The 16,470-nt window shown below is 40.1% G+C and overlaps 2 protein-coding genes across 6 annotated transcripts in view; both read left to right on the top strand.

Annotated features, from left to right (window-relative positions):
* The window catches only part of BBOX1 (gamma-butyrobetaine hydroxylase 1), a 480,949-nt gene that overhangs the window by 321,916 nt on the left and 142,563 nt on the right, over window positions 1-16,470 (top strand). The gene's annotated exons all lie outside the window — the stretch shown is intronic.
* FIBIN (fin bud initiation factor homolog) lies at window positions 12,798-15,452 on the top strand. Its single transcript, XM_032166383.2, has one exon. The coding sequence runs from the start codon at window positions 13,339-13,341 to the stop codon at window positions 13,972-13,974; it is 636 nt and encodes a 211-aa protein (XP_032022274.1). The 5' UTR covers window positions 12,798-13,338; the 3' UTR covers window positions 13,975-15,452.

The following is a 16,470-nucleotide window of genomic DNA, read 5'->3' as shown; positions in this document are numbered from 1 at the left end:
GTTTTTGTCTTTGGTTCTTTTTATGTGATGGATTACATTTATTGATTTGTGTATGTTGAACCAGTCTTGCATCCCAGGAATGAAGCTGACTTGATCGTGGTGGATAAGTTTTTTGATGTGCTGCTGGACTTGGTTTGCCAGTATTTTATTGAGGATTTTCGCATCAATGTTCATCACGGATATTGGCCTGAAGTTTTCTTTTATGGTTGTGTCTCTTCCCAGTTTTGGTATCAGAATGATGCTGGCTTCAAAAAATGAGTTAGGGAGGAGTCCCTCCTTTTTAATGGTTTGGAATAGAAGGAATGGTACCAGCTCCTCTTTGCATTTCTGGTAGAATTCGGCTCTGAATCTGTCTAGTCCTGGGCTTTTTTTGGTTGGTAGGCCATTAATTACTGCCTCAATTTCAGAGCTTGTTGTTTGTCTATTCAGGGATTCAACTTCTTCCTGGTTTAGTCTTTCAAGGGTGTATGTGTCCAGGAATTGATACTTTTCTTCTGGATTTTCTAGTTTATTTTCGTAAAGGTGTTTATAGTATTCTCTGATGGTAGTTTGGATTTCTTTGGGGTCAGTTGTGATGTCCCATTTATAATTTTTTATTGTGTCTATTTGATTCTTCTCTCTTTTCTCTTTTATTAGTCTAGCTAGCGGTCTATCTATGTTGTTAATTTTTTTAATACTAAGCTCCTGGATTCATTGATTTTTTTGGAGAGTTTTTCATTTCTCTATCTCCTTCAATTCTTTTCTGATCTTAATTATTTCCTGTCTTCTGCTAGCTTTTGGATTAGTTTCCTCTTGCCTCTAGCTCTTTTAACTGTGATGTTAGGGTATCAGTCTGAGATCTTTCTAGCTGTCTGATGTGGGCATTTAGTCCCATAAATTTCCCTCTTAACACTGCTTTAGCTGTGTTCCAGTGATTCTGGTATGTTGTTTCTTTGTTCTCATTGGTTTCAAAGAACTTCTTCATTTGTGCCTTAATTTCTTTATTTACCCAGGAGTCATTCCAAAGCAGGTTGTTCAATTTCCATGAAATTTTGTGGTTTTGAGTGAGTTTCTTAATCCTGAGTTTTAGTTTGATTGGACTGTGGTCTGAGAGACTGTTTGTTATGATTTCAGTTCTTTTGCAGTTGCTGAGGAGTGTTTTACTTCCAATTATATGGTCAATTTTAGAATAAGTGCCATGTGGCATGGAGAAGAATGCATATTCTGTTGATTTGAAGTAGAGCGTTCTGTAGATGTCTTCTGGTCCACTTGGTCCAGAGCTGAGCTCAAGTCCTGAATATCCTTGTTAATTTTCTGTCTCATTGATCTGTCTAATATTGACAGTGGGTGTTAATACTGACAGTGGGTTCCCACTATTATTGTGTGGGAGTCTAAGTCTCTTTGTATATCTCTAAGAACTTGTTTTATGAATCTGAGTGCTCCTGTGTTGGGTGCATGTATATTCAGAATAGTTAGGTCTTCTTGTTGAATTGTTCCCTTTACCACTATGTAATGCCCTTCTTTGTCTTTTTTGATCTTTGTTGGTTTAAAGTATGTTTTGTCAGAGACTAGGATTGCAACCTCTGCTTTTTTTTTTTTTTTTTTTTTTGCCTTCCATTTGCTTGGTAATTTTTCCTCTGTCCCTTTATTTTGAGCCTGTGAGTGTCTTTACACACAAGATGGGTCTCCTGAATACAGCACACCAATGGGTCTTGACTTTTTATCCAGTTTGCCAGTCTGTGCCTTTTAATTGGGGCATTTAGCCCATTTGTGTTTTAGTATTGTTATATGTAAATTTGATCCTGTCATCATGATGCTATTTGGTTATTTTGCACACTAATTGATGCAGTTTCTTCAGAGTGTCATTTGTCATTTATTTTGGTGTGTTTTTGCAGTGGCTGGTACCAGTTTTTCCTTTCTACATTTAGTGCTTCTTTCAGGACCTCTTGCAGGGCAGGCCTGGTGGAAAAAAAAAATCCCTCAGCATTTGCTTGTCTATAAAGGATTTTATTTCTCCTTCTCTTATGAAGCTTAGTTAGGCTGGATATGAAATTCTGGGTTGAAAATTCTTTTCTTTAAGGATGTTGAATATTGGTCCCCAATCTCTTCTGGCTTCTAGCATTTTTGCCAAGAGTCCACTGTTAGTCTAATGGGCTTCCCTATGTAGGTGACCTGCCTTTTTCTCTGGCTGCCCTGAACAGTTTTTCCTTCATTTCAACCTTGGAGAATCTGATGATTATGTATCTTGTGGTTGATCTCATGGAGTATCTTAATGATGTTCTCCGTATTTCCTGAATTTGTGTGTTGGCCTGTTGAGGTTGAGGAAGTTCCAGATAATATCCTGAAATGTGTTTTCTAACTTGTTTCCATTCTCCCTGTCTCCTTCTTGTACTCCAATCAATCATAGATTCAATCTTTTTATGAAGTTTCATATTTCTTGGAGGTTTTGTTCATTCCTTTTCATTCTTTTTTCTCTATTCTTGTCTGCATGTCTTATTTCAGTAACGTTGTCTTCAAACTCTGATTTTTTTTTTCCACTTGGTCGATTCAGCTGTTGATACTTGTGTATGCTTCACGAAGTTCTCATGCTGTGTTTTTCAGCTCCATCAGGTTGTTTTTTGCTGGCTGCTGCCCCTCTCCCAAGGAGCTCAAATGGCTTAAACAGCAGGCAGCCACTGCTGGTGCTGGTCGCCCCTCCCTCTGGGAGTTCAGTAGGCTTAAGCAGATTCCAGCTGAGAAGCTGTAAGAATCTGCATGTTCCAGGGTTGGAACACTAGGCCTCGGTGGCGTGAGTTCGTGAGTGGGATATTCCAATCTGTGGGTTGCACAGTTCCATGGAAAAAGCACAGTTTCTTTGGCTGGGTGGTGGGCTCACTTACCTCCTTCCTTGGCTGGGGGGAAAGGGCATCCCTGCCCTGTATGACTCTCAGGTGGGCTGCTGCACCACACTGCTCTTCCTTCTTTCAGTGGGTCATGCCAGCCTTCTAGTCAATTTTTATCAGAGAACCTTGATCCCTTGGTTGCTGGTGAAGGAGTCACGTGATTGTTATGGTTTTTTCAATGGGAGACTCTGAGCACCATTGCTTCTAGTGGGCCATCTTATTATTGCAGATTAACCATTTCTTATCAAAACTTGTTGCAAATCTTGTCCCAGTTCTTTTCATTGTGACTGTAATGATTTTTACATACATTTTTAATGAAATAATATTTATTATACTTGTCTTCTATAGCTCTTTATATTGTTTTGTTTGCTTTTCATTCTTTACACAGCTGCCATAGCATGCTAAACATATGACTAGCTGTGACCCAGACTCTCTACCAACACATCAAGATTCATTTGTCATAAACAGAAAGATTGCAGGAAAAGGTCATCAGTGAACGAATATGTCTCTTCTGTCTAAATAATCCTTAATTACACCATATGTAACCCCTATCGGACAGTGTTGACCACGTGAATGAATTGTGCTATGGTTTGGAGTGGTTTGCCCCTGCCAAAACTCACGTTGAAATTTGATTCCCAATATGGCAGAGTTAAATGGTGGAGTCTACTGGAAGGTGTTTGTTTCATGGGTGAATAGATTAATGCCCTCTTGCAGGAGTTAAGTGAGTTCTCACTCTCTAGAGAATGAATTAGTTCCTGAGAGAGCAGTGACTCCAACCTCTCCTGCATGTCTCTTTGCACACACCTGCTTCCCTTTCCACTTTCTGCCATAAATTGAAGAAGTGTGAAACCCTCATCAGATGGGCTGCCCAATCTTGGACTTTCCAGCTCCAGAATCATGAGCCAAATAAACTTTATTTTTATAAATTACCTAGTCTCAGGTATTCTGCTATAGCAACACAAAACTGACTAAGACAAATTATACCTCAAGTCTGTATCCTCTTAAGTCAGCAAACTAACACAGGAACAGAAAAACCAAACACCGCATGTTCTCACTCATAAGTGGGAGTTTAACAATGAGAACACATGGACACAGGGAGAGGAACATCACACACTGGGATCTGCCCAGGTATGGGGCCTAGGGGAGGGATAGCATTAGGACAAATACCTAAGGTAGATGATAGGTTGATGGGTGCAGCAAACCACCATTGCACATGTATACCTATGTAACAAACCTGCATGTTCTGCACATTATCCCAGAACTTAACGTATAATTTAAAAATAAATAAATACATAAAATAAAATAAAAAACACCAAATTAAAAAAATTATTTGCTTAATATTTCTATCAACAATTATTTACTGAGCACCTACTTGAAGTTGATCAGATTGAAGAGCATCATAGTTGTAACCAAAATTATTCTCTTAATTGAGATTCTATGCCTAAAAAGTATATTTAAGTGATTTCTTACACAGCAAACATCTGGATGAGCTTACTCTTCCACCTCCATCTGTTTGACATTTGAAGTCATCAGGGTCATCAGCAATAAAAGTCAAATAAGGAGTAGGTAAAGGAAGTGAGAAGTAAAGTGTGCATATTTATTATGCAGGACAAACGAAGCTGCAAAATAAGTGGAGTAAGTTGGTTCCACCCTGGAACTAAAATCTGGAAATAAACTTTCTGAAGCATAATCAGACTTCTGCTCCCAAAGGCAGTAATGCCAAGCCCATTTGGATTCATCTCCAGAATAGCCTCTGTTATCCTCTTCCAACAGCATTTCTTTAGAATTAAAATTGTATTTGGATTAGGATTAAAAAGCTAATCAAGGACTTGTTCACTGCAGGACAATTTTTAAATCTTCAAGATCTGGAAGAAAGGAAGCCAAGAACCAAGAAGCATAACAGTGGAAGATGTTCTTGTTTTCTGACAAAGAAAAGAAAGATGCTGTTACTAACCTTGCCATATCCTCCACTCCCTACCCCTGCTGATTTCTGAATGTCATTGGTTTGACCATTTTATGGCCTTCTTTACAAGTTTTGTTCAGACCGAAAACAGCATACTGCACTGAGTAAGGAGACAGACTGACTCAGTCCCATTCTTCTTTAGTAACCTCAGTCAGTGGCTCTTGGCCTAAAAGTCTCATGACACTTTTTCTCTTCCCAAATAGATATGAGCTTTTACTTTCCCAGATCATCCTTCTTTGCACATGCTGGTAGGTGCATATTGTATGACACTCACTGTATACAGTCATGCATTGCTTAATAATGCAGATACATTCAGATAAATGTGTTCTTGGGCAATTGAATCATCATGCACATGTCATAGAGAATACTTACACAAACCTAAGATAGTATAGACTACTACACACCTAGGCTATACAGTATAGCCTGTTGCTCCTATGCTACAAACTTGTACAGCATCGTGGTACTGTACTGAATACTGTAGGCAATTATACTACAATGATATTTGTGTATCTAAACTTATCTAAGCATTTAGAAATGAACAGTCAAAGTATACTATTATAATCATATGAGACCACCATCATGTATGTGGTGTGGCATTGACCAAACATTGTTATGCAGCATATGACTGTACTTCCAACCATTGCATTCATTTGCAGACTGTTTGTATGCCACTGTTCCCCCTCCCCAACAGATCATATCGATGCATCTACTCCTTGTTTCCTTTTGTGGTTGCTGAACAAAGTGCTTGCAGAATTGAAGTGAGACTGGCAGAATCTCTTTCTTATACTCTATCTCTCTGCCTTTTGTCATTTCCCCAGTTCTTTTGAGCCTGAAAATTAAAATGATGAGAAATATAATTGGCTGAATATTTGTGTCCCCGTAAATTCACCTGTTAAAATGTAATCACCAATGTGATGATATTATGATGTGGAATGTTTGGGAGGTGATTAGGTCATGAGGGTGGAGCACTGATGAATGGGATTACTGTCCTTATAAAAGGGATCTCAGAGAGCTCCTTCACCCCTTGCACCATGTGAGGACATAGTGAGAAGACCACCACCTGTGAGTTATGAAGTGGGCCCTCACAGACACCAAATCTGCTGGTACCTTGATTTTGGACTTCCCAACCTCCAGAACTGTGAGAAATAAATTTTTGTTGTTCATAAGCCATCCAGTCTATGGAATTCTGTTATAGCAGCCCAAACAGACTAAGACAAGGAAAAATAAAACACAGCTTACAGAGAGAAAATAAACAAGGTCTGATTTTTCTCCAGACCTGCCTGGATTATAATCCAGGATATGCACTTTCAACAGAAGAAAAGTGAAAATTTTTACTGGGCAAACCGTGCATTACCCTGCGGGGTGATCTGATACTTCTCTACTTTACAGACCACAGTGCACTGGGACTACATGTACAGATTGCTGCATACTTTACTTAGAATGGGTCAAAAGTCTCCCTTCTGAGTGATACTCCCTTCTGAATGTTCTGAACATTGGAATTCATAGGGCTCTCTCCTTTCTTTCTTGCCAAGATTATTAGGATTGAGTGAGACCATCACTGGCTGACTGTTGGCCAGACAAAACGTGTATTCAAACAGACAAATTATCTGACCATTATTAAATAACAGAATTCCTTAAATTCTACAGTTTAGCTATCACAACAACTAACAAATGTTTGGCCCTTGCTATATGCTTGGCTCTGTGCTAATCACAGGGAATATAAAAGCAAATAAAATATACCCTTATCCATACCCTTGAGGAACTCTCAGTCTAGTGGGAGAGATAGACAGGTTAACAAATATTCCAATACAATGCAATACATACTATAAAAGAACAAAGAAAAAGTGCCATTGAAACACTAACTACAAAATCATCTTGTTGAAATATTAAATAGGAAGTGATCAGCTTAACCTGGAATGCCAACACGTATTCACTGAGTACCTCCTGTGATCCAGTTACAAGGGAATGATGGGAAGAACTAACTAATGTTCAGAAATCAAGGAGGGGCTTTTAGAGGAAATGAAATTACAACCAAGATATGAGAGGTGAGCTGGAATTAGCCAGGAAAGAAATTACAAAAGGGGGATCTCGGCAGAGAGATAGCATGAGTGAAGACCTTCAGATGAGATGTAAGTATTTACAGACTCCTGTATAGCTTGAGCATAGGAAACTAAGTTGGGAGTCCCAGGAGATGGAAATTTAGAGGCTGGGACCAGACAACTCAAGGTCTGGTAGGCCAGCTAAAGAGATTGTATTTTTGTCTAAGTGCACTGGGAGGCCATTAAAGTGTGTAAATTGGTAGTCAAATTCCTCCCAAATAACTCTGAGTCCTTCTCACATATTTAAATGAGCATGGTACACTACTGTACAGATAAACACTATTTGATCCTCCGGTGCAAGAGCCTACCTCTTTGTAGCGCTCTCCTCTTCTGAATGAACTCCTGCACTCATCTTCAGTGATTACATCTCCTTATTGAGGATTTAACTGTCTCCTGTCTCCCCTCTCTGACTGTCCTCACATATCTTACATCTAGTACCTGTGTCCCCAGAATCCCCTTCAGCCAAGATGATCTGTAGTCTTCCTACGTCTTAGGATGTTTTCTCCCCTCTAGCTTCCTGTAGCACCAATGCCTTCAACCTCCTTCCCTTCCTTCAGATTCTTACTTCCACTGCTCTGACTCTCCCTAGCTCCTCTGTTCTATGATTTGGTGTGTACTGTGTTCATGGGTGAAGTGAGCAGAAAGGATCAGATTCATTGAATCTGATAATGATAATAGGTTGTTTGTAGTCTTTTTCTTTGCTTGTGCTTTCTATCGTGACTGAAAATATGAAATATTTGCATTACTGTAGAATGTATTTCACAACTTACATACTCACTCCCTGTTTGGCAGTTTTAGAGCATTTCTAATAGGTATTTTTCCTGCAGAAAAGTGTGGTAGAGACACCTACTGAGCATTTACATCTGGTTTTTCTCTCCTTCTGGGCACATGAAAGGGTAAGACTCCCTTTCTCTTTGCACTGAGGCAGGGCCATGTCACTAGCCAAAGGGCTGTAATGCCAAAGTGACGTGTCACTTCTGAGCCAGTGCATTCAAGTACAGCACAAGATTCTCCAGAGCCCTGGTCCCCCGCTGCACCAACGGAGGAGGTCCCACATTGCAGATGGTGCATCAGAGTTGCTATATAGAGGAAAGTTACTGAGTTACCTTGACCTGCAGTGAACTTGAATTTGATGTTAGCATTTTTGTGACATCTGTTATCATAGCACATCAAAGCATATTATGATATTCTCACTAATACAGAAAGGTTATGAGAATTGATCAGACTCCCTTCCCACATTATACTTATTTCCTTGCAAGCATTCTCATTGTCTTCATAGGTGTGTTTTATTCTCTATATTTGATAGGAAGTTTGTTTGTGATTATTCTTTTTAATTAATTCTCCCTCTGCCTCTAACCAATGTTCTTGTAGTAAATAATTATATTCACTTCATTGAGTTAACGTAACAAAAAGCACAGACTAAATAATCAAAATTTGTTTCACTCTCCCCTTTCTTTTCTTCTTTCCCTTTATCCTTCCTTCCTCGCTACCTTTTCTTCCCTTCTTGCTTTTCTTTCTTTCTTTTATCCACTTGTCCCCCTCTGTCCTTTTCACCTTCTGCAAACAATGTCTGCTCAGTAAATGCTTCTGATTACCTATTAATTGATTTTTTTAAAATCCCTAAAGTGCTAAGTACTATGTCCTTCCCCTTATCTCCCCCTCTATTCTTGCTTTCCCCTCTCCTTCCACCTTGAGACCCCTATTCTGGTTTAGAGTAACGCTCTTTGTTTTTGTTGTGTTTTTTTTTCTCCTTTGACACGGTTCAGGTACTCAACCTGACAGTTTGAGGGAATCTTGAGAATGAGGGCTTCCATCTCCCCTTTGGGTTTCTAGGCTGCATAGTGGAACCTAATCTCCCCAAAACCTCCTTATACTCTTTTCTGTGAAAGTTATACTATCACAATAATCAGAAATAGTAAGAAGATCACAAAAACCTTTGACAAGGAGAAGTCACAGAATTTAAGGATCTGTCACATAGATCTTTAAGCTCATAATTCCAACCTAAATTTCTACTTTCTTCTCTAAAGTGATAAATGATCTAAAGAAAATTTTAAAGTGCACTGAAAATGATAAAGGATAAGTAATTCTTGAGCTATCAAATTTTGCTGGCACTGTGTATATAAGCAGCTGGAATTGGGCAATGATGCTTACCTATTTACTTATACGACTCTGGCCATTACTCCTGAGGTCCTCCTTTATGCTTAAATGCACCCAGTTTCTGTCCTTTAATTTGGTCCCTGGTTTTCAGCCGTAGACTCAACTCAACTACTGTCCTTAACTATAGATGGTGCTTCTTGATTTCACTCTTCAAAGTCCTCTGTCTGGCATCTCTGTGTTTAGACATTTCCTCTGGCTTTATTCATTCTAGGTCAACCCTCAGAAACCCACCTCAGTTCTAACCTTAGCAGCCCAAGATGGACTTGGGCACATATGAACAATATAGAACTAAAACCATACTAAAAGTGAACATGAAGCATTTAACCAAAAGGCCATGTTGTGCTACTTCCAAGTCAGTTGTTAAACATGGACATTATTAAAAATAAACTGGCTGGGTGCAGTGGCTCATGCCTGTTATCCCAACATTTTGTGGACCAAGGCAGGCAGATTGCCTAAGCCCAGGAGTTCCAGACCAACCTGGGCAACATCGTGAAACCCTGTGTCTACAAAATAAAATACAAAAACTAGCCAGGCATGGTGATGCACACCTGTACTCCCAGCTACTCAGGAGGCTGAGGCAGGAGGATCACTTGAGCCTGGAGGGTTGAGGCTGAGTGAACTGTGATCGTGCTACTGCACTCCAGCCTAGGCAACACAGCAAGGCCAGGTCTAAAAATAAATACATAAAAAATAAATAAATAAATAAATAAGTAAACTATTTAAACTTTTAACTATGTTAAAATAAAGGGAATATATATGCAAAACTAATCACTTCTTAATTATTTTACTAGATTTTTACTATTTCTATTCTCTTGGGGTTATTTGCATCTAATATATCTGTATGATGATTATATGATGGTATACCACTGTGCATGTCTTCCCAACTTTGAGTTCAATGACATTAGCCATTGTGAGAGTATTTAGACTAAGGAAATCAACAAATACTACAAATCAGGGTGTTTTCCTCCATATACCCAACTGATCAACACTTATCAGCAAGGGTGGCAGTTTCTCTTGGATGTGGTTAATGAAGACAGAAACATAAGGTAGGGGAATTATTCATGGTTACTTCCCCAGAATGTGCTCGCATACTGTTCCTTTCCCTAACAGAACACTAAATCACCCAGCCATGTAGTTTGCATGATACCTTGCCTTCAGCTGCAGAATGGGGCCCTTATTGTCTTAAGCAAAGAGGTTTCATCCCAAATCTCACTACAGTAAGCCTGGTTTGAAGACATATTCATGATCCAAATCAGGCCAACCATGACCACTGAGGCTGATTTGAGGGAGCTGCATTTGAGCTACCAGGAAATTCAATCTGTCATTCTTGTTACATATGAATAAAGAAGCACATAGCCCTGGAAGACACTGGTAATCATCTTAGAACACAAACAAAAGAGACTGCCCATGCATGAATATAAGCGGAGGACACAGAACCAAGAAATAGTGAGAGAAAAACTAGGTTGGACTAGGCCTTCTCTGAATATCTAATCTTAGGCTTCCTGTAAGTTAATGCCCTTAGTTAGACTGAAGTGGACTTTTAGTTATTTGTACAAAAATGATTCCTTTCTAATACACAATATGGAGTGTGTATCTCCAGATGGGGTCATTGCAGGAAGAAAGTAAACACTCTTCACACTCTTCACCCTTCGTATGATAACTTTATATGGGTATATGCCTGACTCTTCAATCAGGGAGCAAGCTCTTTGTAGGCTGAAACTTCGTATTGCACATCTTTGTGTCTGTAGTTACCTTAATACTGCACCCTGCAAGTGGGGAGCAAGTAGTAAGTGCTTAATATAGGTTTGCTTGATTGAATTGGTTAGTAAGTCAGAGAGAGATTGTGCAAGAAATGGAATGAATCAGAGTAAATTCCTCTTCGCTTCTTTAGCCAAGCAGCCAATATGAATCCATCTGTTGTCATTTCTGAATGTCCCAGAGAAAAAGGAATGAAGCAATGTAGCTCTTGAGTCCAACAGTCCAGTCTTTCAGCTGAAGGAAGTTGTAGTTTTCTTCTGGGATAGAGTGAAAATAGGCCTTGGTCTTCCACTTGGCATAAATAGTAAGAAAACCCCTTTGGTCTATGTTTCCATGATGCTAAGTATCTGGATAAGAATGAAAATGTGCAGTCAACATGCTTCAGAAACTCTATGCATGTGATACCACATCAGCAAAATATCAAGTTACTTAATCAGACTTCTCATTTTCTCTGCAGGAGTCTGGGTTGCTTATATCCATGAAAGTGATGACAATGAGTGTAACAGTCCCAGAACAGTGTGGCACTGTGAGTCTGAATGAAGCCAGTCCCTTATTACTTGGGGAGGGAGATGGGTATGGAACACTGGCAAGTCAACATGAATGTTTCAGTTACATTTCAAGGAAGAAAGAGAAAATACCCATGGAAACAGCAGTGTTGCCTGCTTCTGCTTTTCCATGCTTCCTCTGTTTCCTTTCTTCCACAGCCCTATTGATGTCCAACTTACATCTTATTTATTTACATATTTTTCTCTTTTTGAGAAAAGGTCTCACTCTGTCACCCAGGCTGGAGTGCAGTGGTGCGATCTAGGCTCACAGCAACCTCCCTCTCCTGGGTTCAAGCAATACTCCTATCTCAGCACCCTGAGTAACTGGGATTACAGGCATGCACCACCATGTCCAGCTATTTTTTTTTTTTTTTTGTATTTTCAGTAGAGATGGAGTTTCACCATGTTGGTCAGGCTGGTCTCGAACTTCTGACCTCAAGTGATCCAGCCACTTCTGCCTCCCAAAGTGCTGGAATTACAGACGTGAGCCACCGCGCCCGACCTATTTTCACAAATTTAGGTTTTCTATTTCCCAAAATGTAAGTGCCAGGAAGGCAAGGATTTGTCTTTATTTTTGTTCATGGCTGTATTCCCACTACCTAAAATAGATTTTGGCACACAGTAAATGCTCAAGAAATATTCATTAAACAAATGAATGGCCTTTAGGATGGCCATTTGCCAATCAGTTCATAAATTAGAAATTAAAATGGCCAAGTTAAAAAAAAAAAAACATTTTTTCCCCCCAAGTTAAATTAAAAGACCTTATGACAATTAGTTCTGGCTCAACTAACTGTGTGACTATAATCAATTTGCTTAACATTCTGCTCCTTCATTTCTCCATCTGGAAAATGGGCATAATAGTACCAGAAACATTTTTCAAAAGCTTTCAAGACTCTCAAAAGAGGCAACAACTATAAAAATATTAGGTTCAAGATTTAATGCAGATGCTTAGCATTGTTTCATAAAATTAAATAAGGATCTCATTGTCCTTTAACTTACTAAGCTGGCAAAATTTCATTTTTCAGCGTCTGTTCTTATACATACTAAAGACTATACATTAAGCAACTTTAGTATTTTGATTTCATCCAAAGTATTGTTGATATCAATTTTAATTAACCAATCATTTTCAAACAAAACTGTAATTTCTGACACTTTAAATTTGCCTTCAAAGCCACAAAGTTTTAAAGATAAAAATAGATATACTCAAAAAATCCAACCTAACTGATTATTTATTGAGACACGTGAAATGGCATTTTTCCAGGGTAATCATTCCTTCCCCCTCCCAATATGTCAATAACAAACCAGGGTTTTTTTGTGGTGGAAATTCCATTTATTCTCTTCTCATTTTCTCTTTCGAGCTAAATTCTATTGTAGAGTCTTCCCTTCCAATCTTTAAAAAGCGACCCTGTACCTTTAATAGCGGAGACCTGGTGAGAGGTTCTTTTCCAAACTTGTTCCCTGGCTTCCAAGTGACGAAACCAGCTGTAATTTGAGAGCAGACAGATCCTCAGGATATCTTTAGCCAAAGGAAAAGCTCCGCATTCCCACCCAGTCCAGAAATTGAAATACTATCAGGGGGCAAGAGCCTTTCTCTCCAGCTACACACTCCATCTCCCAGGAGCAAGGGGAAACTCCGAGAGGAGGGCAACAGAGCCAGCATCTCGCCAGCGCCCCGGAGGAGGGGTTCCCCGCTACGCCTGTGCCGGAGGAGTTCCAGCCACCGAGCGAGGGGCGCAAGGGTGGGTGCATCCTGCGCTGCGGCGGCCGCGCTACCCAGACGCTGGTGTGCAGAGCCACATGAAGCCTGCTGGGGACTGGGGGCCAGGGAGCAGCAAGCCGGCTGGGACTGAGGCGGACGCTGTCTCAGGGAGACGCTGACTCGCAAAGACACTCCCTTCCTTGTGCCTGGGTGAAAAGTCTCCTCCTGGGGTCCCTGGCCATCCTGAATATCCAGAATGGTGTTTCTGAAGTTCCTCTGCATGAGTTTCTTCTGCCACCTGTGTCAAGGCTACTTCGATGGCCCCCTCTACCCAGAGATGTCCAATGGGACTCTGCACCACTACTTCGTGCCCGATGGGGACTATGAGGAGAACGATGACCCCGAGAAGTGCCAGCTGCTCTTCAGGGTGAGTGACCACAGGCGCTGCTCCCAGGGGGAGGGGAGCCAGGCCGGCAGCCTGCTGAGCCTCACCCTGCGGGAGGAGTTCACCGTGCTGGGCCGCCAGGTGGAGGATGCTGGGCGCGTGCTGGAGGGCATCAGCAAAAGCATCTCCTACGACCTAGACGGGGAAGAGAGCTATGGCAAGTACCTGCGGCGGGAGTCCCACCAGATCGGGGATGCCTACTCCAACTCGGACAAATCCCTCACTGAGCTGGAGAGCAAGTTCAAGCAGGGCCAGGAACAGGACAGCCGGCAGGAGAGCAGGCTCAACGAGGACTTTCTGGGAATGCTGGTCCACACCAGGTCCCTGCTGAAGGAGACACTGGACATCTCTGTGGGGCTCAGGGACAAATACGAGCTGCTGGCCCTCACCATTAGGAGCCATGGGACCCGACTAGGTCGGCTGAAAAATGATTATCTGAAAGTATAGGTGGACGGGTACAAATGCTAGAGAGAGGGAATCAAATCAGCCCCGTTTTGGAGGGTGGGGGACAGAAGATGGGGCTATGTTTCCCCCATATCTACTACTTTTTTATATCCCGATTTGCACTTTGAAAATAAATCTGAGGTCATCTTTAAAAAGAGAAAAATTGGACACTTGAGTGATTTTGTTTTTAGTTTTGTTTTTGTACATTATTTATGTGATGGTTATGGAATTATCACCTGGAAAGAACAATTTTAAGCAATGTCATTTCTAGATGGGTTTCTAATTCTGCAGAGATACCTGTTTCAGCCACATCTAAAAGAGCACAGTTTATGTGGTGCAGAATTAAACTTCCCCATCCTGCAGATTATGTGGAAATACCCAAAGATAATAGTGCATAGCTCCTTTCAGCCTCTAGCCTTCACTCCTGGGCTCCAAAAGCTATCTGAGTTGCTTGTTTTTCAAATGAGGTTCAAGGTGCTGCTTTGCATGCCTGCGAACCCATGGAAGTTGTTTGTTACTTCTTCTTTTCTCTCTTATTTATTACCACGGTCTGAGAGTTGTTTTTGTTTTATGTAACAGTATTGCCACAAAACTATAGGCAAATCGCATTTGCAGGGAGATTTCTGGTGCCTCTGTGAGTGTGTGTAAGTTAAAGTGGCCACATTTAAGAAGGCCAAGCTTTGTAGTGGTTGCACAGTCACACTGATACGCGGATTTGCTCTTTCTCATCGTATGTCTGTGCTTTGTCATCAGTGCTATAGTAAATTACAAAGAAGTAGATAGATTGTATGAACATACCCCCAAATGCCTATGATTTAGGTTACCAATGTATTCTTTCTCATTTGGGGTTTTGCTTCTGTTTGTTTATTGGAAACTTGTACTTCAAGTAGGGGGAATTCTAATTCTAATAAGTCCTTAGCTAAGTTTTATTATTCAGGCAATAAACATGTTTTCGTATAATACTGGCTTACTTTGTAATTTACATCTGTAACTTTCATATTTCAAAAAGGGGCCAATGCAAAAGGAGAGAGAAGGACTGGATTTAAGCCAGTTTACTTAAAGTATATGATAAAGAAGGCAGAGGAATAGTTACATATTTGGCAATTCTCCTCTCCATAGTCACCCTAACATCCTCACAAGAAAACAAAAATCTAGCCATTGCCAGAACTTTAAATTTGATCTCTATAGGTCTGCTTAAAGACTCAAATTTTTCCAGTTTCTTTCATAAATTCAACTGGAAAAGTTTTTGACAAGGCTCATACCCTGTACCCTTATGCAGAGCAAGCATGCCATCCTAAGTTATAAACTACAATGATGTTTAATTTTGAAGCCAGGTCTACATTATTTAATTAATGGCTTTAAAAGGTGGAGATGCACTTTATTTAATGTCCTTCCTTAGCTAATTCTTACTCTCACCTTAAATATGCTTTCTTGTTGCATATATGCACAGATACACACACACACACACACACACACACACACACACGAAAATAAATAAATAAATGTTCATATTCTTCTGTTCAACAGACATTTATTTTCTCCTCTCCCTTGAATAAGAAAATGTTTTCCATTCCTATGAATTGTCTAATATCTTTCTATTACAGAAGGGGAAACTGAGGCTGGGAAAGGCTAAATGACTTATTCTCCGTCAGTTATAACAGCCCCTGGTCTCTTAAATTTAAATACAGGACTTTCCTGAACTAATTTTTTTAAGGATACTGAAAAATGAGAGAGAGTGGTTGAATGCCTGAAATTTTGCTTAACTTACTGTACTTAAAATCACTTATAACTTCTTTTTGTTACTCAGGGCCCCGCTTTTTGTTGCTTTCTAGACTTGTGTGTAGAAAGAAGATTAATGATCACTTAAAATAGTTTCCTTCTTTATTCTGAAAAAATGAGGAAAAAATAACAACAGTGGCAAATAAAATCTTATTTGGTACTAAAATGTTTGTAGTTTGAAGTCACAATCATTCTTGCCTCAAAACATTTATATTACTCACTTCATAGTAATCATCTGGTAATTCATAGACTTACAAATGTCATCTCCTTGATTTTCCCAGCTATAATGGGAGGATATTGGGCATGTGATAGTGATGGAAAACTGTTTTCCCTGTGCATGCTAATTTCAATCTATTGGTAATGCTTCCATACCATATTATGTTATCAAGGATTCAAAAGACACAGAAGTGAAGAGTGTCATTCCTAATTAGAGATATCTTCCATGGGTGCAGGAAGGGGAATGGTACCACATCTGCTACAAATTTGAAAACCCTGAAATAGATTATGTATGAGGTTCTTTCCCGTGCTAACATTCTATGATTCCTACAAAACCAGAATGAAATTATCTGGCATCCAATCACTCCACTCAAGCCTAGATGTACAGCCAGTAATCCCACAGAGTCTTATGTAAATGGCCTCAGAGGGCAAATGGGAGTTTCCAGGTGGGGAGAGGAAACAATCCCGAACTGCCAGCCCAGCAAATAACATCACAGGGCTGTT

Source organism: Hylobates moloch, unplaced genomic scaffold (genome assembly GCF_009828535.3).
Source record: "Hylobates moloch isolate HMO894 unplaced genomic scaffold, HMol_V3 SCAFFOLD_11, whole genome shotgun sequence".
In the NCBI taxonomy this organism is placed as follows: domain Eukaryota; kingdom Metazoa; phylum Chordata; class Mammalia; order Primates; family Hylobatidae; genus Hylobates; species Hylobates moloch.
Note: the sequence above shows the minus strand (reverse complement) of the source record. Positions and strands in the feature narration are given on the sequence as shown.

Excerpts from the sequence above, each read along its gene's own strand:
- FIBIN (XM_032166383.2), top strand. The coding sequence starts at position 13,339 with ATGGTGTTTCTGAAGTTCCTCTGCATGAGTTTCTTCTGCCACCTGTGT.